The following is a 21697-nucleotide window of genomic DNA, read 5'->3' as shown; positions in this document are numbered from 1 at the left end:
TAAGTGTGGACACATCTGTACTTCTTTTTCTTCCTTTGACGGACAAGAATAGGACATGTTCTATCTTTTTTTGTGGGATGGTGGAATGGACATAAGGATGTGGACAGCACATGGTAGGCTGTCCTCATTTATTGTGGTCCCATTGAAATAAATGGGTCTGCATCTGATCCGCAAAAAAAGATGTGCATGAGGCCTAATCCATAGCGTCTAGTGGCTAAGTGCTATTTGCTTCATGAGAATGGCAAATAGCATAAACCTGTGCATTGACTGGGTGGTATCATTACTTAGGAAGAGAAAACACATTTATTGCCACTTTATGAATAAAAACAAAGTTGTCCATTGTGGGAAAGATCCTTTATTAACATTGTAATTTACATCAAACAGCCCAATTTGTAATTCACTTGTGGAATCTGTTTTACATTATCCAACAACATGGCATCCTTTGTGGGGAATAGAAGAAAGAGGAGGTAAGCTGCTCTTTGTCCTTTCATTCAGACTCCTACACATTTAATATACTTTTTGTCATAATCTGGAACCACTTACATAGAACTGAGCCTGATAATTAAAAAATGAACATATATTGTGAACACGACCCAAACAGAATTCATCACATCCACTACAGCCCTATATGGAGGCCATGGTTATACATGAAGTCAGTCTCCTGCTGGGTAACTGTCGTCAGAGATATCTGGAGGTACCATACTGTGGACGCAACCAATTTGCTGTTGGAGAACCTGCAATTCACCAATTTTATAAGCATTATTATTTCTACTCCAGCAGCAAAGAGGAAGACCTATCCAAGGTAGAATGGATGGGTGGTCAACATCTATACCTGAGCTTGTGCCCAGTGTCTGCGAGTTCAGTTGACTTCCTTCAGTTGACTTGACACTTCCTACATATGAAAGAATAGGGAGCATGTCAACAAAGGCTACAGTGGTGTGTGACCCCTGTCCGCTGGCTCGTGTTGCAATGCATTGTGTGTAACAGGAAGCTCCACCTGCACCCATTTCTCATCCTGATGAATCTTTCTTATACATATGTCTATATCTGTGGCTTCCCAAGTGAGCCCTTAGGCAGTTTGAGTAGACATCCTGGGTGCCTGTTTAGTAAAGTTGATGCCCTGCTATTTTTCAGTAAGAGAGAGCTGTAGAATTCTTTCCAGCTCTTCCTCTTCCTGCTGCTTCAGCTTTTCCTCCTCCTCCAGCTCCTTGGCTGAGAGCTCCATGGCTATTCGCAGCTGCTCCTGATAAGTGCTGAATGTGTTGCTGGAGACAGAATGTGGGGGACTGCATCGCTGGGTGTGCTGGGGAGTTCTGAAATGGCAAGAATGAGAAATAAAAGACATTGTGTAAAAACAAAAGGCAAAATACTTAGTTATTGTGTGTACCTTAATGTCCACTTATGGACACTGCACCCTAAACATACCACATTAGGGTATTCTGAAAGCCTCAAGACTTGAAGAAACTAATTAGATTCTGCACCTGAAAACTCAGATTTGACTACGGTTAAAGGGGTTGTCCCATCTGGCACATTTGTGATATATCGATAGGAAATACTATAAATTCCAACAGGTGTGGGTCCCACCTCTGGGACCCACTACTATCTCAAGAACGATGCAAGCATACTGTATAAAGCTTTGGCAGATGTATACACTGTTGAATGCAAGGGACGCTATATTTATGAAGGGGGTTGTACTTGCAGAAAAACTCCTTCAAATCCAACATCCCTCTATGCACGTGTTACACTCAAAGGGGTTTAGGAAGCTAAAATTGGAGGGGCAGGTTTTGGGGAGGTTTCATAGCTGCTATTTTGTTAAGAAATAAATCCCCAATGGTCACAGCTTTTCCTTCATGTCCCAGGCACATGGACGGCTAAAACAGCTCTACAGTCTGACTGCTGAGGACAACACCAAGCGACTCCTTATGGCTCAGCTCCTGAACCTCTATACTGTAAGTACTGTATACAGTATTGCTAAGAAAATTCCTAGTAACTTGCACATATGGGGGGAAAGGTTCCTAAAACCCTGCATTCCTGAATTCTGTCTTTGAACAGTTCCAAAAGAGGGCTTTTGGGATTTTTTGGGGTTTAATTGCACAAAAAAAATTGTTTATGTGAATTTATGCCACTCACTCCAGTTTGGAAAAGTGGGTGTAATTAGTTATGTTAATGATGTGTAGGCCAGATTTAAGATAAATATCACAAGTTCATACCAGCAGGGGAAGGGTGGCATAAACCACGGAGTAACATCTCTAGACATATTTAAAGCTGCACCAAAACAAGAATAGGACATGTTCTATCTTTTTTTTGTGGGATGGTTCATACCACGGAGTAACATCTCTAGACATATTTAAAGCTGCACCAAAACAACTTAAAGGGCATCTGTCAGCAGATCTGTACCTATGACACTGGCTGACCTGATACACGTGTACTTGGCAGCTGAAGACATCTGTGTTGGTCCCATGTTCATACGTGCCCGCATTGCTAAGAAACGTGGAATGTTAATATATGCAAATGAGCCCTTAGGAGCAACGGTGCTATTACACCTAGATGCTCCGCTTTCTTTGCAACTGCCGTGCCCTCTTTGATTGACAGGGCCAGGTGTGACCACATTTACACTGCCTGGCCCAGTCGATCAAAGTGCAGAAGTCGCGGCAGTTGCAGAGAGAGCAGAGCCTCTAGGTGTAACGACAACGCCCCCATTCCTCCTAGAGGTTCATTTACATATATTAAAACATAATTTTTCTCAGAACTGCGAGCACATATGAACATGGGACCAACACAGACGTCTTCAGCTTGCAAGTGCACATGTAACAGGTCAGCTAGTTTCAAATCTGCTGACGAATGCCCTTTAACAACTAGCAACATTCGATAAATTTAACATAGTAACATAGTACATAAGGCCGAAAAAAGACATTTGTCCATCCAGTTCGGCCTGTCATCCTGCAAGTTGATCCAGAGGAAGGCAAAAAAAAAACTGTGAGGTAGAAGAAAATTTGGTGCAACTAACGACAATGCAGACTCAAGGAAAACTAATTAAAAAAATTCCCCTCATGATAAATTTTCCCATAATGAATAGCAGGCCACCACCTAATGTAATATCCAATCTTCCTAATTTACACGTAAGTTTGTGCTGAATTCCTACCTTTCTCCTTTCCGACCTTCATTTGACATTGGGTGAGTTCCTGGTTTGCTGTTTGTAAGAGCTTCCCAAATGGTCACCTGTAGAGCGGATGTAAAGAAATCTTTAGATTTGCATTCACTTTTGTTGTCATTCAGGTATAGCTCATTGATAGTAAGTTCACAGTATAACTGTAAGGAACCCTGCACACGAGTACTGGTGAACGCACATAAGATCCACACAATTTTCCGTGCGGATTTATGTGCGTTTCTGCAGCAAATCCGCACCAAAATCTTAAAATGTCTAGCAGCCTTTTTGATGTGGATTTGATGTGGTTTTGCAGATCTCACCCTTCCATTGAAAAGCATGCTGCAGATTTTGAAGTCCGCAATGCAGGTCAATTTCCGCACGGAAAAATCTGCGAAGTGCACATGAGATTTGTGTAATTTCATACACTTTGCTGGTACTCTATTACGCTGTGTTTTTTTGGCACAGGAATCCGCGTGGAAAAACCGCACATGTGTAGGTGGCCTAAGGCGTTTCTGTTTTCTGATACAGAGCTCCATATGAGCTCTAAAGCCATATTTATCAAGACCAGCATTTCTATGCCTCCTGAGGATGTGCTTAATTTATGACGAGGCACATCATAAATTAAGTGCATCATCCACCAGTCTGTGCACCTAGATTGAAATCTACATCAGCTCATTGCAGGTGTAGATTTCAATCTACGCCAGGAAACTGACATAAATGATGGCCTTAACGCAACGTCTATGGGGCCCTACGTCACTGGGGGCCCGTCTGGACCGCACACAGGCAGCCAGGCAGTGGCGTAACTACCGGGAAAGCAGCTGCTTTGGGGCCAGGCGCCCCGGCAGCATGTGTGACAGTTTATTTTCAAGTTAGTTAAATATCGATTCTTGTCTTAATGTTCAGGGCCCCTTCACAGCAGCAGCGGCAGACCAGGCCCCCTCGCTAATGTGATCTAATCTTACTGTATCCTAAAGTCTCCTGATGTGTCTGGGATTCGAACCCACAACCTCCAATGTATCAGTGTATCAGAGGCAAAGCATTTACCCACACAGCTATAAAGGAGGCATTGCACCTAACCACAAGACCATAAGAGCTGCCTTGCTGCTGACTGAAAAAATATGAGACTTCTACTGTTATAGCTGGCTAAGTGTACATTTATACACATGACAGCTGCCCCAACACACCCAGAACTGCTATATCTCTATATGACAGCTGTCCCAGCACACTCAGCTCTGCTATATCTCTATATATGAGCAGCTGTCATGTGTATAGATGTACACTTAGCCAGCTATAACAGTAGAAGTCTCATATTTTTTCAGTCAGCAGCAAGGCAGCTCTTATGGTCTTGTGGTTAGGTGCTTTGCCTCTGATACAGAAGGTCGTGGGTTCGAATCCCAGCAGAAACTTTTCTGAAATACAAGCACTGACTCCATATATGGTGGGACACAGGAAGAGGCTGCATCGCATCGCTGACATGGAGGTAGAAGTGTTTATTTTATTTTTTTAATACCCGACTGTTACTGCCATGGGGGAAGCGGGGGGCACTTGATACTGGCACATGGGGGGAGGGGGGTTGGCACCTGATACTGGCCCCTGGGGGGGGGGGTTGGCACCTGATACTGGCACATGGGGGGGGGGGAGAGGCACCTGATACTGGCACATGGGGGGAAGAGGGGTTGGCACCTGATACTGGCACATGGGTGGGGGAGAGGCACCTGATACTGGCACAAGGGGGGGGGGGGAGGGAGAGAGTCATTTGATATTGGCACTTTTTTTGTGGGGGGGGGGAGATAGCACTATGATACTGGGACATGGGGGGGAGGAGAGAGGCACTTGATACTGACACCTGGGGGGGGAGGGGGGGTTGGCACCTGATACTGGCAAATGGGGGGGAGAGAGGCACCTGATACTGGCACCTGGGGGGGGGAGGGTGGTTGGCACCTGATACTGGCACCTGGGGGGGGGGAGAGGCACCCAATACTGGCACATGGGGGGGAGAGGGGTTGGCATCTGATACTGGCACATGGGGGGGAGGGAGAGAGGCACTTGATACTGGCACTTTTTTTGTGGGGGGGGAGATGGCACTATGATATTGGGACATGGGGGGGAGGAGAGAGGCACTTGATACTGGCATGTGGGGGGGGGGTTGGCACTTGATACTGGCACATGGGTAATGTAACGGACCGTTTCAGCAGACAAGGGGTTAAAATCCGTTTAGGCGATATGCCCCTTTCTGAGAGACAGGCACAGCTACTGCAGAACACAAAACTCCCGAACTGGATACAAAATAGCACTCCAAACTGGAACCTCACGAATAGCTGCTAACAGACGAACAGGAATCGGCTTACACTCCTGGCAATCAGTCTCTAACCGCATACAGCGGATCCCCCCAATAACGAGACAAGGCTCCGTGTTGAGGGTCAAGCAGTGGTCTGAGGTGCTGGCACACCCAGCCTGGTTTTTATTACAGTTGTTGCAAATACAGGTCCGCCCACAGGGAGGTATAAAACAACCCAGCCCATCTGGTGTACACGCCCCTAGGGGACCAGAAGGAAGACTGTGACACAGGACAGATATGAAGCACTGCAGGATACACAGAGACAATACATCCCCACAATGCATTATGGTTTCCTCCTCTCTGCCCTGGAGACACCCGAGGAGTAATCCAATTATCTCTCAAGACAAAGGGAAATCACCAATACACATATGGGGACAACAGAACAGAAATCCCCATTTAAACATACAATGTCACAACCCTTTTCAATACACAGACATTTAACATCCCAAAATGGCACGAATTAGACCAGGAGTTCAAGTTAGTTCAAGTCCTTTGTGAACAAATGAGGCCTGGCTGATGAGAGGGCCCATAATCCTGGGGCAAGAGGCCAGCAGCCAGGCCCCTCCAAAACCCAGTGGCGAGGTTGGTTTCGCCACAGGTGGGTTTGGCACTATGATACTGGCACATTGGGGGGGGAGAGAGGCACTTGATACTGGCACTTTTTTTTGGGGGGGGGGAGATGGCACTATGATACTGGGACATGGGGGGAAGAGAGAGGCACTTGATACTGGCACATGGGGGGGTTTGGCACTATGATACTGGCACATGGGGGGTGCAAAGGAGAGAGGCACTTGATACTGGCACATGGGGGGGGAGATGGCACTATGATACTGGGACATGTGGGGGGGGGGGAGAGAGGCACTTGATACTGGCACATGATGGGGGGGCATCTATGGGGAAACTTACTGGCACATTATTGGGGGGCATTATGAGGGACACTAGGCCGGCAGCCTATCCGAGGCCGGACACTGAGGGGCATCTACTGGGGCATTTTATACTGGTACATTATGGGGGGCACTAGCAGGAAGGGGGGAGAGGAGAACTCTGGGGGAATTTACTGGGGGCATTATATAGGGGTATTTTATACCGGGACATTATGGGGGCACTATGGGGACATTAGCTCAACTGGGGGCATTACAAGGGGGTATTTTTGCACTGTCACATTATAAGGAGAATTATTACTACTGAAGGGGGGGGCATTACAGTGGGCTTTATTACTCCCCCATGGTATGACCCCCTAGTAGCAGCACCAGCCTCTCCCTGCTCTGCTATCCCTCTGCCCCTTCTCCAAATCCTTATAATGAAATCTTTCTCATTAGGATAAAGCACAACATCAGCTCCGCCGAGCCCCCGGCCAAGTGTTGAAGTGGTGTCCGAGATCCCCAAGGGTCAAGTAACTGTAAGTTTTCATATGAAATATGTTTATGTTATACACATATAGGATCCACTGTGCCACACAATATACAGTATACCGCTACACTGTGCCAAAGGAGTGGGGTTTACACAGGAGGATGGAGGTGCGAAGCGCGCTGGAGGGGCCCTTACAAATATTTGCTGTGGGGCCCAGTCACTTCTAGTTACGCCCCTGACTACCGCCTAAATTTAATGCAGTTTGAGATTATTTTGACGCCAAAAGTCTGACGTAGAGCCATTGTAAATGCCCCCATAACGTTAACATTTCGGCCACTTGAAGTCAACGTTAGAGAGAGCTTAGCAGTTTACGGCTTACAGAGCTATTATAAAGTTCAATGGAAGACATAAGCCCTTAAAGCTTCACCGATTGGTGTCTGTATTTGCCTGAATTTTATCCAACTGCATGCATTTTCTCAATTTTCTGGTTTTCTTTTGTGATTCTAGTGTGATTGAAAGTCTAAACACACCCTAACATTTTTATGTAATCTATGGACTGATAAACCTGTGGGAAATTTTGCAGACTGTCATCTTAAATGGGTAGGAGGGTCCCATGGCCTCTTATTACCTGGTCATATTCACTTCCAGCTTCTAGTAAACTCTGCTGGATAGCAAACTGAAGTAGGTCATCTTCTTCCTCACGCATGGTCTCACGGTAACTGCCCACCATGCTGTAACCTCGAGGAGCCTCAAATAAAGACTGGTCCATCTCACAGCCACGTCCAGAATCTGCAAATTCACAAAAACGAATAATATACAGGTCACAAAATAGCACAGAAGCGAATCTGAGGTTAACAACTCAGCTACGATATCTCTTTCCTATTGCACTTACAACACAAAGCACCGTTACAAAAGCAGCCAATTCTGTATATGTATTCAGGCAAAGCAGTGAAGGTGGAGGCCTGGTGGAGCCATCTGAAATGTTGGTGGATCATGTTATCCATGGGTGACATGAGCCATACTGTAGCTAATGGTAATCCTCTCTCTAGTCACCCCTACCCAGGACCTCCTCTTCCCCAGTGCTGAGATCTGACACATACTGTTAGGGTCCCTCTGTCCCGTCTCCCCCTGCTGTGGCATCATACTTATAGAGCTGGTGCTGCTAACACTGCAGGAGTCGCTGCTCGGGGAGGGGGCCTCGCTGCTGGGACTTTGACGAAGGGATGACACAGGCTCATCACATCCATTCAGGTTTCCGAAAGTGATGCGTGCATTCAAAATGTGAAAAATGGGAATTTCTGGAAGAAAACACAATGTAACATAAGCAGACGCCAATATTTTTTTTAAGTGATCTGCAACATCAGTTCAAAAAAAAAAATGCAAGTAGCAAAAACAACATCCATGAACAAGACTTCATTATTTTTGTAATTCAATATATATTTAGTAAGATGATATTTCTCAACATGAATCCCATCTCATTGCATCTAGCCAAAATCAGAAGAACATCCCATATTCAGCTGTAAATAAAATGTTAAAAACGGCTTGAGGTACCGCATTAACACTGCATCTAATTGACTTACCAATTTTGACAGGGAATCCTGGGGGTAGCCTGAGAGTTATAAAATCACGAAGTTTAGCAAAAAGTGTATTGCTTATTGCCATGAGGTCAATAATTGGTGCCACCTGTTCTGACAAAGACAACGGGTGGTCTTCACACAACCAGAGTTTGGCTTTAAACCTGAATGTGGGTGATAAAAGGCAAACTTGTAGTCTTCAATTATAAATGATAATTGGAGCACTCAATCTATGCATTTTCTGTACTTGAAATGTTTCATTTTCATAGATTTTCTAGATTATTACATTCTAAATGTAAGGCCTGGATAACACCAACAGATTATCTGACCAATAGTTGGTGTGTATAACAAAATACCTGTGTGTGTAATTGGCCATCTAACCAATGATTGGTCAGAAAATCTATGATAATCTGTTGGTGTAATACAGCCCTAAGGTATAAATGTATAATTGGCCTGGGTCTGACCATTGGGATCCACTACCAATCACCCAACTGAGCTCTTCTGGGTACCCTTTGGCCACTTTCACTTCATTCATGTGACACCCCATCATCTAGCTATCTAGCTATTGAGGCACCCGTCTTACTAAAGACCATTGGAAAAGATTTTTTGTATTTGTATTTTTGTATTTACAACAATTTTTGTCAGAATAAAATAATCAGGGTGAATGCCATATTTATGCAGTCTTTGCAGCGCTGGGCAGGGCTTCAGAATTGAGCCAAGTGCTACTCATTTCTTCAAATGTCAAGGCATTTTTTCAAGGCATGACAAGGCATGTCAAGGCATTTTTTCAGGATATGTCAGATGCATCTACAAGTCACATTCCCTGCTGATGAGTCTGAAGCACACTGCATCGGGGAGAAATACTGCACGCAAGTATTAATAAATGCTCCCCCATTATGTGAAATGAAATGTGTATTAAATCCCCCAATCAGGTCTAGGACCAGCCCTTGAACATTTGTATACAGATCCATAGATTCCCGGGTTAGAAGCCCAGAAGACACTGCTCTCAGCAGAGCTCCTAACAACACTTTCATTCTAGCTAGTGTGACACAGTGAAGGGTATGGTCTGTGAAAACAGGTATTTTCCTCCCAGGTATTTTTGTCCCTAAAAGACAGCTGGGCTCAGCAGCAAGGTGTGTGTGCTGGGATCTGAGGCTTGTGCCATGCTGGAGGGCTGAGACCCGTGTTTAGGGGAAACAGGCCTCCTAAAAGCCTGCTATGGACTGCTGGAGGTAGAACTGCCAACAAGGTGATTTTTGCTATGTGGACTTTCCATTGTGTGTGAACTAACACCAAGACTGCAAAGTGACGTTTTGTTTTTGCCTTATGTGTGAATAAACACGGAAGTTTGATCTTCAAACCTGTGTCATGTGACAAAATGGAGGCTGTAATGAAAGCTCTCGTGGAGGCTAACCAACACCAGCAAGAAACAAACCAGCTGCTGATACAACACGTGATGGCTTTACAGACGGCAAGAGCGTCCCAGAGTGTCTATGATGTCCGGAAAGCGATCCGTGCGGCGATCCCCAAGATGACACCCTCAGATGACATTGAAACCTACCTGGCGATGTACAAGAAGGTGGCTACAAGGGAGAATCTACCCCGAGATCAGTGAGCTGAGGTCGTCGCTCCCGTTCCTGGCATCCGATTCCCAGCGGGTATATTTCGACTTGCCGGACGATCAAGCGGCCGACTACCAGAAAGTCAAGGGTGAGATTCTGGCAAGACTGGGGGTGAATGTGTTGGTCCGGGCCCAGCAGGTGCATCAGTGGGGGTTCAACCCGGCTGAGCCCGTGAGACACCTGTTGCAAAAGTGGCTACAGCCTGACATGCTGAGCCCCACTGCTATGCTGGATCGTCTGTTAGCTGATATGCTCTGGAGTGCTTTGCCACCCCCTCTCCAGCACTGGATCGGCCAGATGTCTCCTGGCAATGACCTTGAGATGGTGGACCTGGTGGAATGCTATGAGGCTACCAGGAATCTAAAGGGGGGGTTCTTTCGGGAGGGGGCCAGTCAAACCCCAGAAATCTCCACCCCAGGCACGGAGGTTTGAGCCGATAAAACCCGCCCAGGATGTAACCACTGTAAACCTGGCTCCGATAGTCTGCTGGCGGTGTCAGGAGCCTGGCCATGTAAGGGCTGACTGTCCCCATCGGGTTGAGCTCATGGACACTAACTATGGCTACCTTCAGTCGCTATATGCCAGGAAGCTGTGTGCAACAGGTACCCCAGAATCTCTAGATCACTTGTGCCAGGTGGAAGTGGGAGACACTCCGGCAGAGGCTCTCTGGACTCAGGGAGTCTGGTGACCTTAGTAAGGGTTACCCTGGTGCGGTCCGCTGAGTATACTGGCCGGAAAGTCGGGGTGATGTGCATCCAAGGAGACTTAAAAGACTACCCCACCGCACTGGTGTCTCTAACCACGGTGGCCGGTAGGTGGACCCACGAGGTGGCCGTCGCCACAAATCTACACTATGACCTCATAATAGGGAGAGACTTCCCGGCCCTGTGGCCTGCTGTGAGAGTTACTGACACCCATGAGTCAGGGGTAAGCCCAGTAGAGTGGCCTTGTTCAGGAGGAAGGCCAGAACCCTGGGAACCCGAGGCAGAATGGCCAGCGGTAGGGGTGACCGCCACTTTGGTGAAAGAGGGGGAGAAAACTCCGCTGAGTGTAATGGTGGGAGACGTGGAGGACTTGCCGCCAGGTCCTGAATTGGCAGACCTCAATGTCTCCAGGGATAATTTTGGTACCGCACCGGGACCCAACCCTATCCCGAGCCTGGGAAAATGTATTAATAGTTGATGGTGAACCACAACAACGTGGGGCCAAGATGGTGTTTCCCTGTTTTGTGGTTTGACAGAATATGTTGTATCGGGTAAATCAACTACGGGGTGAGCATATTGAACAGTTGGTGGTGCCCAAGGCTTATCGCAAACTCGTGTTAGATCTAGCCCACGAACACGTTCTTGGAGGTCATCTGGGAATGCAGAAAACACAGGATCATATACTACAGCGGTTTTACTGGCCCATTGTGTTTAGAGAGGTGGAAGAATTTTGTAAGTCTTGCCCGACCTGCCAGACAACTAGCCCCCAGCACCTTTTCTGCAGTCCCTTAGTACCTCTCCCGATCATCGAGGTACCGTTTGAGAGAATCGCTATGGTTTGCATAGGCCTAGTACTGAAGTCCGCTAGAGGGCACCAACATATCTTGGTCATTCTAGACTACGCCACTCGGTACCTGGTGGCGGTGCCACTGCAACATGCATCGGCCAAACTCATAGCTAAGGAGTTAATGGAGATGTTTTCCCGAGTAGGACTACCTAAAGAGGTTCTGACCGACCAGGGGACCCCTTTTATGTCCAAGGTTATGAGGGAACTCTGTAAGGTACTGCCTATAAAACAGCTACGGACGTCCATTTATCATCCGCAAACGGACGGTCTGGTAGAGAGGTTTAACAGAACAAAAAAAAAAACATGTTAAAAAGGATGGTGTCTAAAGATGGGAAGGACTGGGACCTTCTTCTGCCCTCTCTCATGTTGGAGAGCTAAATTACAAGGTACACCAGCCAGGGCGGCGAAAGCCGGAGCAGGTTTACCATGTTAATTTACTAAAATCTTGAAAAGATAGGGAGACCTGTACTGAAGACAGCCCACAGCCGGGTTTTCTAGGGGAACAGGTTCTGGCCCCCTTGTCTGATGCAAGGTAAGCGGTTGCCACAGTAAAAATTGCTGACAGCCTCTCCTCTAAACAGGCTCAGGAGGCCAGAGAGTTCGTTAGTCAGAACACGGCTGTGTTCTCGGACCTCCCTGGACACACTTCCGCAATCCAGCATGACATTGTCACTGAGCCTCAGGCAAAAGTCTAGTTAAATGCATACCGGATACCTGAGGCTCGGCGACAAGCCATCTCGGAGGAAGTGCAGCTAATGCTGCGGCTAGACGTCATCGAGGAGTCTAAAAGTGAGTGGGCCAGTCCTATAGTCTTAATACCCAAGCCGGACGGGACGTTATGGTTTTGTAACGATTTTCGTAAGCTGAACGAGATATTTAAATTTGATGCATTTCCCATGCCCCGGGTGGATGAGCTAATCGAGAAGTTAGGACAAGCACTGTATTTTTCTGTTTTGGACCTCACAAAAGGGTCCTGGCAGGTGCCCTTAATGGAGGCTGCCAAAGAGAAAACTTCCTTCATCACGCCTGAGGACTGTATCAATATAAGGTTTTACCCTTTGGTCTGCATGGCGCCCCCGCCACATTTTAACGTCTAATGCACATTGTGCTTCGTCCACATCGGCGGTACGCCTCGGCTTACCTGAATGATATTGTCATTCACAGTACCGACTGGGAAAGTCACCTGCCCAAAGTACATGCCATAGTGGACTCCCTTTGGAGGGCTGGACCAACAGCTAACCCAAAGAAATTAGTGATGGGGTTAGAGGAGACTAAATACCTACGGTATGTCATTGGGCGCGGAGTCATCAAACCCCAAGTAAACAAAATAGAGGCGATACTGAATTGGCCACGACCTCTCACCTTTAGGTAAGTAAAGTCATTCCTGGGGATGGTGGTCTATTGCATGAGGTTTTTCCCCCACTTTGCTACGATAGCAGTGCCATTGACAGGGCTCTTGAAGGGACATAAGTTCGTGATGGTTCACTGGGTTGATCGGGTGGAAGAGGCGTTCTCAGCTTTTAAGTCAGCCCTGTGTGGGTCCCCAGTTTTGGTGACGCCCGACTTCAAGCGGATGCCTCCGAAGTAGGCCTCGGTGCTGTACTGTCCCAGGAAGTCAATGGGGAGGAGCATCCCGTTGTTTTCCTCATCCGTAAGCTCACCCCAGAGAGTGCCTGGCTATCAAGTGGGCACTGGAGTCTTTCCGCTATTATTTGTTGGGGAGAAAATTCTGCTTGGTGACCAACCACTCCCCTCTCAAGTGGATGAGCCAGGCCAAAGACAGAAATGCCTGGGTCACCCGATGGTTCCTTTCCCTACAGAACTTTAAATTTACAGTGGAACACAGGGCAGGCCGGTTACAGGGAAACGCGGATGCCCTGTCCCTAGTACATTGTCTGGCTAGTGTTGTTCACACTCTCAGGGTTGAACATAGGGGGGGAGTATGTGACACAGTGAAGGGTATGCTCTGGGAAAACAGGTATTTTCCTCCCAACGTGTGCTGCTGGGTTGATTTGCAGCCAGGTGGGGTCAAACACCAGACTGGATTTTAAGTGCCGATCCGGATTTTGACAGCACCTAGCTGTCCTTAAAAGACAGCTGGGTTCAGCAGCAAAGTGTGTGTGTGCTGGGATCTGAGGCTTGTGCCGTGCTGGAGGGCTGAGACCCGTGTTTAGGGGAAACAGGCCCCCTAAAAGCCTGCTATGGACTGCTGGAGATAGAACTGCCAACAAGGTGATTTTTGCTATGTGGACTTTCCATTGTGTGTGAACTAACACCAAGACTGCAAAGTGACGTTTTATTTTTGCCTTATGTGTGAATAAACACGGAAGTTTGATCTAAGAACTGGTAATTTGCCTCTGTACTGCGTCCGCATACCCTGTCTACCAGAGCGAATCCCCACACTAGGGTTTTGGAAATGTGGTTATAGTAGTTTCATTAAAAAACATTTAAATACTTACTTTAGGTTCTACTTACTTCTGAGTTTTTGTAGTAAGTTCCATGGGTCGCCCCATATCCCGTTGTCCCAATTCAAAATTAGGGTCAAAGTATTCCTCTGGAGTGATGGCTGTTGGGTTAGTCTGGCTAAATGTCTGGGTGATTAATGTCTGCTAAAACAAAAACAGAAAATGATGTATTACTTATATTTAGAGATGAGCGAAGTTTTGGAAAATTCGATTCAGCTGCTTTGTCGAACTTCGTCAAGAAATTCCATTTATTACTAATTACTTTGTCACCAATTGATTTCCATTGTATGGAGCAGGTGCAATGACAGGGAACGATGATCGAACCCCCCTCCGTCATTTAAAACCTCAGATCAGTTATGACGTCACTACGCGCTCCCAGCGTGATCACGTGATGACGTCATCACTCTCAGCGCAGGTCCTTTGGCAGGTTTTCTTTAATCAAGGCAGGAGCAGCCGCCGCTCTCTGCGAGCAAGTGGATGAGGTGAGTATTAATATTTTTTTCAGCCACCATTTGATTGATTTGTTACTATGAAGCGCGACGAAATTAGGCTTTGTGACGAGTCTAATTGTTCCTAAAATTCGGATCGAAGGCCACTATGGATGCTTCGATTTGCTGGACACTACTTATATTAACAGCTTTAACAACTGGTGGTATTAGTGCCCAAGATAGCGCAGAGTGTGCTGAGTACACATAAGCGTGTTTCGGAAACACACTGCAGTTTTCGTGCCCCCCTCTCCCCCATGATTTACTTATTCTTGGGCTGCTGTGTACTACTGTCCAAAGCGTATTGATGGCACATAATGAATGAAACCGGGAGGAATAATGAGTGAAGCTCCAGTCTTGTCTGGGGTGATTCGTACTGAGTGATGCGGGAGCTATTTTGGCAATCACGTACATTGTCACTAAGAAGTCAATTATCTTTTTTCATAGCCAATTAAATAGTTTTAGACATGATTCACCTTAGAACTCTGTCAGCGGTATATTATGCTGGCACAGGATCAGCTGATGGCAGTGGAGGTTTGCCAGGCATCGCTACAATTAAATCACTGAATGTATTATGAAAAGCAAATTGTGTTTCACTTTGGAAGTAGGAGTTTCATGATGTGTTAATCAAAGCAGAGAAAGACAAATGAAGACTAATGGATCTTCTCCTAGTAACTGAAGGATGTGTCAATTTAGAAGGATGAAGTACAATATGATCAAATATATACAAATCAGTATACATCTTATTCCAACATCATTCATCCCTGTATAATAATAACATACTGCCAAGGCAACAGGCCACGACTTCCTAAAGAAAATTGCTTAAAGAGGTTTTCTGTGGTTGTAATACTGATAGCCTATCCGCAGGCTAGGTCATCAATATCAATCTGATCCATGGTGGTCCAACACTCTTGATGATCAGCTGTTCTGCAGCAGCTCAGGCACCAGAAGTCAGCTCAGGAACTACACAGCTCTGTCCGTGGTGTAGTGGACAAAGCTGGTAACTGCAGCACCGTTCCTATTTACATCAATGGAAGTAGCGCTTTAGTTACTAGCAATCTCCACTACAGAGCTCACCTCTCTTATCCTCCAAGGGATCCCTTTGCTCTTCGTGCAGCACTGTGTCTAGGCACGCACTACACTGTTACCTAATGTTACACAGCATTAGGTTATAGTGCGTTACTACGCACACTACGTCCCCTTGTAAAGCTGTGCGCTGCCAGGACTTAGTGCAGCGCAGGCACCCAGAGACGAAGGGAGCGGTGAGTAATACTAGAGCTAGGATTAGAAGCACCATACTCGCTGCTCCCTGGGCTCTGAAAAGAAATCCTCCTCCTGGGCCCCTTCCTGAGTTCAGGCTCTGCTTCCCCTGCTTCCATGGAAGCTGCGCCCCTGATTAGCAGTATGACAGATCCATTTTCAAACAGATTCCATCCAATTTTGACAGATCCTAATGACGATCAAAAACCTCTTGCACTGTGTCCTGGGTTCCAATGTAAAAATAGTGCTGCAGATGATATTACTCTTGCTGTCTAAAACACAAGAATCCCAATAGAATGGAACAAAGCCTAATCTGATACTATATCTGAGCAGAGTGACTGGTGGGCGACTTACAGCACATCAACTTTTGTGGTGGCAGAAATTGTGGTTTGCTACAATCTGTGGAATTGACTATGTTTAGCAAACCACTAAGCACTATACCAGTGTGAGGAACCAATGAGGCATGCACCATATTTCACACCAGGAGGACATTAAGAAGGAAGTCAGTCTGAACAGCCAAGCATACTAGTAGTTAAACCCATCTAATGCACTACTCTCCCTCAAGTGATCTCTTTGATATCTGCTGACAGTTTATCTTTGAGACAAAAAGTTGGTCTTCCATGAATTCACAAAAGGGACAAACTTGCTCATTAACTTGACCTGCTGAAACATGTCCAGTAAACATCCAGCAATGGGATCCACTCACACAAATACAGAAAAGTATTTTCCTATTTATTTTTTGTTAAAGGGGTTGTGCCATAAACTACTTTTCACTGTAAAATATTTTTTTCATCAGTGACTCTCCCATTCCAACTTTTGTTTTGTTTTTTTCAAACTTACTTCATTTGCAGTTTTCTCTTATCCCCCATGCTTGAATCACACTTTCTGGTTTGTCATGTGACTGCTGTCCCATCATGTCTTACAGCATTGAGATGTGTCCTGACATCAGCAGATCATGAGACACGAACCACACCCCTTGTTCTTAAAGAGGACCTTTCACCACTCCTGACATGCCTGTTTTAATAGCTCCATGCATTCCCCATGTAATAACAATTCTGGAACATCTATTCTTATGTCTGTATGTTGTGCCATTCCTGTATTATTTCTACTAGAAGTTATGAATGGATTGCTATTAGCCTTCAGTAAGGGTACAGAGGGGAGGTAACCAGTTGGGGGGTGTACCTGCACAATCTCACTCTATCCAATCAGTGCTGCCATTGTCAGTCTGTGCAGGTACACACCCCCAACTGGTTACCTCCCCTCTGTACCCTTACTGCAGACTGCTAGCAATCCATTCATAACTTCTAGTAGAAATAATAAAGAAATGGCAGAATATAGAGCCATGAGAATAGATGTTCCAGAATTGTTAGTACGTGGGGAATGCATGTAGCATGTCAGGGGTGGTGAAAGGTCCTCTTTAAAAATGATACTTGTGCATCCTACATTACAAGGCTCCAGTGCAGGACGTAACCTACAGCAACTGAATATAAAACCTGATTTCCCACAGGGAGTAATGGTAGGCTAATAACTTTAGAATAAGGTGGTTTTGATAAATGGTGGTATTTGGGGAAAGTGATATAACAGCAATATCTGTTGGGCAGGATACATTTATATTACTGGTGCAGCCCCTTTAAGAGGGTTTCTTGCTTACCCACCATAGGACATCTTTATGTTTTTGTTGCTAACCATACAAATCTCAAACAGAAAGGATAATACTCACCTGTTCCCCGCATCTCCAGTTTGTTTTCATCCTCCCCTGCATAGACATGGTCCCCTGATCCCCTTCAGCCAAACATTGGCCTCAGTGGAGATGTGCCTCTTGTAGACATATGACCGCTGAAGTGGTTGGTTGATGTGGATCAGGTGACGATGCCCATGTCATCAACATGGGCAAATCTCTTAAGGAAGTGGTCCCCAACCACTGACCCACAGACCAGTATCGGGCCATGGATCATCTGGTACTGGTCCGTAAAGAAGCACCAGAGTTTAACGGCGGAGACAGGAACTATTGGCTCCTGTGCCCCGCCATTTTGCCTTATAGGCTGAAGGCCGCTAGGCCTGAGGCCTATGAGGTAATGCTGAGGTGCAGGAAGGTGGCAATGACATCATCGTAACCTCCTGCACCGGGTCACAAGTGGCGTGACAACACATCACGCCACCAGAGACCTGACGCAGGAGGTTTTAATGATGTTCGGGGCAGCAAGCTGGAAGAGGCCTGCATTGCAGACCACCAGAGAGGTGAGTATTTTGTTCTTATTTTATTTTTTGAGTTGTGTACACTACTGGGGGTACTAAAGAAGAGGGGTTGGTGTATTATTTATGGGGGTACTTTCTGTAAAGAGGCCACTACTGGGGGACACTATATGTGAAGAGGGCACTACTGGGGGCATTATATGTGAAGAGGGCACTACTGGGGGGGCGTTATATGTACATAGGGCACTACTGGGGGGGGGGGGGGGGGCATTATATCTACCCGCCTTTAAATGCTTAATGGAAAATCTGTACAAAGGTTAGATAATAGATCTTACCTACAAATGAGAAATGTTCTTTTAGCACAATATTTTCTCTTTTAGGTCAACTGAAAGCATATAAATAAGAGAGAGAAAGCTGCTTGCCGCTACCTATCAAGACACTTAGAAGCAACGTCTCTATTATCATTTTGAGGTACCGTAATTGTAGGTCTTCAGGATACAATTATTGATAACCATCAGACAGTCGGCCAGTATGAGCACTTTCTGCCACACCAGGTATTGATTTGCACTAAATCCTTATTTTACAGAGCCAGTACAATCCTTTTAAATCGAGTCACACAGCAGAGGCAGAAAAAGAGGTAACGCAGGCACTGTTATCAAGGCCTCGGCAATCACACAATAATACTTACCCCATTGTTTGGTCCTACATGCTGCTCAGCTATCCCCAGGAAAGACTGCAAAGGCGTTTTACTACCTGGAAGGAAAATTGAGAAGTCATACCACATATGGGGATGGACCTGATCATTTTCTTACCTACAGCTGTGCCTAAAATATAGTCTCTTATTCCCTGTACAAAGGTACATCATTTCATAGGGATTATAAGGACTGTCACATTATACTGTATTGTCTGTTGTGTCTACTTGGGATCAGCTGTCCATAAAGAAAAGTATAATGCTGATAACAAAAATCTCAAATTAAACTTATTCTAGATTCATAAAACCTCATACAGGGGCACATTTATAAAGACCCGCGTTTTAGTCTTAATAAAGGCCCTGTGCTGGTGGAGGATCCGCCGAAGTTATGAAGAGACGCCGACCTCTCCACAAATTCGGCGCATCCAGCGCCAGTGCTAAATGTAAGACAGTTTCCTAGCTGTCTTACATTTAGACCATTTTCTACGCCTGAACCAGGCGTAGAAAATGGTAAATGAGACGGGCCTGCCGGCCGTCCCCTTCCCCGCCCACAATTTTAGACCTGGGGTGAGCTAACGGTTGCAGCAATCTGCACCAGAAATATGCCTAATATAATATAGTATTTCCCCTGTATGGGTTGTCCAGGATTTTCATATCAATGGCCTATATTTAGAATAGGTCGTCAACATAAGATTGGCGGGGGTCAGACTCATCAATCAACTGTTTGAAGAAGCTGTGGTGCTCACCAAAGCTCTGATGAACGCTGCAGCCTCCTCACAGCTTATCAAATAGCACCATCCATTGTATTGTGGCTATGCTTGGTATTGCAGCTCAGCCCCATTCACTGATGATTGATGAACGTGACATCACAGGTCTAGGAGGAGGACACAGCACTCACGGAGCCCCACGGCCTCTTCATATAGCTCATCATGGGGGTACCTTGAGACGGACTCCAGATGATCTCATGCTGATCCTAAAGATAGGCCATCAATCTGAAAACCCTGGTAAACCCCTTTTAAAATCTGATTACATTATGTAAGATGTATTTGGCTACGTGTCAAATATTTCAAATTTCCATTTTTTTGTGTAATTTTTTAATCAATTTCATGTTCTTTATCGCTAAGCTTTCCCTTATGCAGATGAAGAAACTGCATTTACAATCTCTCGGCATTACTAAGGGAAATAGAGAGGAGCCACCAAGATGGGCCCCTTCCTTTCTCTATCTGGTGCTCTGAGTATTAGGGTATGTCCTCAAGGGACATATTAACCACTTCAGCCCCCCTACCTTAAACACCCTTAATGATCAGGCCACTTTTTACACTTCTGACCTACACTACTTTCACCGTTTATTGCTCGGTCATGCAACTTACCACCCAAATGAATTTTACCTCCTTTTCTTCTCACTAATAGAGCTTTCATTTGGTGGTATTTCATTGCTGCTGACATTTTTACTTTTTTTGTTATTAATCGAAATTTAACGATTTTTTTGCAAAAAAATGTCATTTTTCACTTTCAGTTGTAAAATTTTGCAAAAAAAACGACATCCATATATAAATTTTTCTCTAAATTTATTGTTCTACATGTCTTTGATAAAAAAAAATGTTTGGGTAAAAAAAAAAAATGGTTTGGGTAAAAGTTATAGCGTTTACAAACTATGGTACAAAAATGTGAATTTCCGCTTTTTGAAGCAGTCATGTTTCCTGAGGTTCTACAATGGCCAGACAGTACAAACACCCCACAAATGACCCCATTTCGGAAAGTAGACACCCTAGGGTATTCGCTGATGGGCATAGTGAGTTCATAGAACTTTTTATTTTTTGTCACAAGTTAGCGGAAAATGATGATTCTTTTTTATTTTAATTTTTTTCTTACAAAGTCTCATATTCCACTAACTTGTGATAAAAAATAAAAACTTCTATGAACTCACTATGCCCATCAGCGAATACCTTGGGGTGTCTTCTTTCCAAAATGGGGTCACTTGTGGGGTAGTTATACTGCCCTGGCATTCTAGGGGCCCTAATGTGTGGTAAGTAGTTTGAAATCAAAATCTGTAAAAAATGGCGTGTGAAATCCGAAAGGTGCTCTTTGGAATGTGGGCCCCTTTGCCCACCTAGGCTGCAAAAAGGTGTCACACATGTGGTATCTCCGTACTCAGGAGAAGTTGGGCAATGTGTTTTGGGGTGTCATTTTACATATACCCATGCTGGGTGAGATAAATATCTCGGCAAAAGACAACTTTTCCCATTTTTTTATACAAAGTTGGCATTTGACCGAGATATTTCTCTCACCCAGCATGGGTATATGTAAAATGACACCCCAAAACACATTCCCCAACTTTTCCTGAGTACGGTGATACCAGATGTGTGACACTTTTTTGCAGCCTAGATGCGCAAAGGGGCCCACATTCCTTTTAGGAGGGCATTTTTAGACATTTGGATCCCAGACTTCTTCTCACGCTTTAGGGCCCCTAAAATGCCACGGCAGTATAAATACCCCACATGTGACCCCATTTTGGAAAGAAGACACCCCAAGGTATTCAATGAGGGGCATGGCGAGTTCATAGAATTATTATTTTTTTGGCACAAGTTAGCGGAAATTGATTTTTATTTTATTTTTTCTCACAAAGTCTCCCTTTCCGCTAACTTGGGACAAAAATTTTAATCTTTCATGGACTCAATATGACCCTCACGGAATACCTTGGGGTGTCTTCTTTTCGAAATGGGGTCACATGTGGGGTATTTATACTGCCCTGGCATTCTAGGGGCCCTAAAGCGTGAGAAGAAGTCTGGAATATAAATGTCTAAAAAATTTTACGCATTTGGATTCCGTGAGGGGTATGGGGAGTTCATGTGAGATTTTATTTTTTGACACAAGTTAGTGGAATATGAGACTTTGTAAGAAAAAAATAATAATTTCCGCTAACTTGGGCCAAAAAAATGTCTGAATGGAGCCTTACAGGTGGGTGATCAATGACAGGGGGGTGATCAGGGAGTCTATATGGGGTGATCACCCCCCTGTCA

At 45.4% G+C, this 21697-nt stretch overlaps 1 protein-coding gene across 2 annotated transcripts in view; it reads right to left on the bottom strand.

Annotated features, from left to right (window-relative positions):
- Positions 1–349: 349 nt before the first annotated feature.
- ANKRD13B (ankyrin repeat domain 13B) overlaps positions 350–21697 on the bottom strand; it is a 262079-nt gene continuing 240731 nt past the window's right edge. Inside the window, exons 9-15 of one of the 2 annotated variants that reach the window (XM_040423447.1) lie at positions 18675–18739; positions 14059–14192; positions 8417–8574; positions 7982–8134; positions 7465–7625; positions 3143–3219; positions 350–1313 (exon numbers count right to left, since the gene is read on the bottom strand). In XM_040423447.1, coding sequence (XP_040279381.1) covers positions 1124–1313; positions 3143–3219; positions 7465–7625; positions 7982–8134; positions 8417–8574; positions 14059–14192; positions 18675–18739 — 938 coding nt within the window. In that variant the 3' untranslated portion in view covers positions 350–1123. The remainder of the gene's footprint in view (positions 1314–3142; positions 3220–7464; positions 7626–7981; positions 8135–8416; positions 8575–14058; positions 14193–18674; positions 18740–21697) is intronic. The other variant, XM_040423448.1, reaches the window with a different exon arrangement.

Source organism: Bufo bufo, chromosome 3 (assembly GCF_905171765.1).
Source record: "Bufo bufo chromosome 3, aBufBuf1.1, whole genome shotgun sequence".
Classification (NCBI taxonomy): Eukaryota; Metazoa; Chordata; class Amphibia; order Anura; family Bufonidae; genus Bufo; species Bufo bufo.
This window is presented reverse-complemented; position numbering and strand designations above follow the sequence as displayed.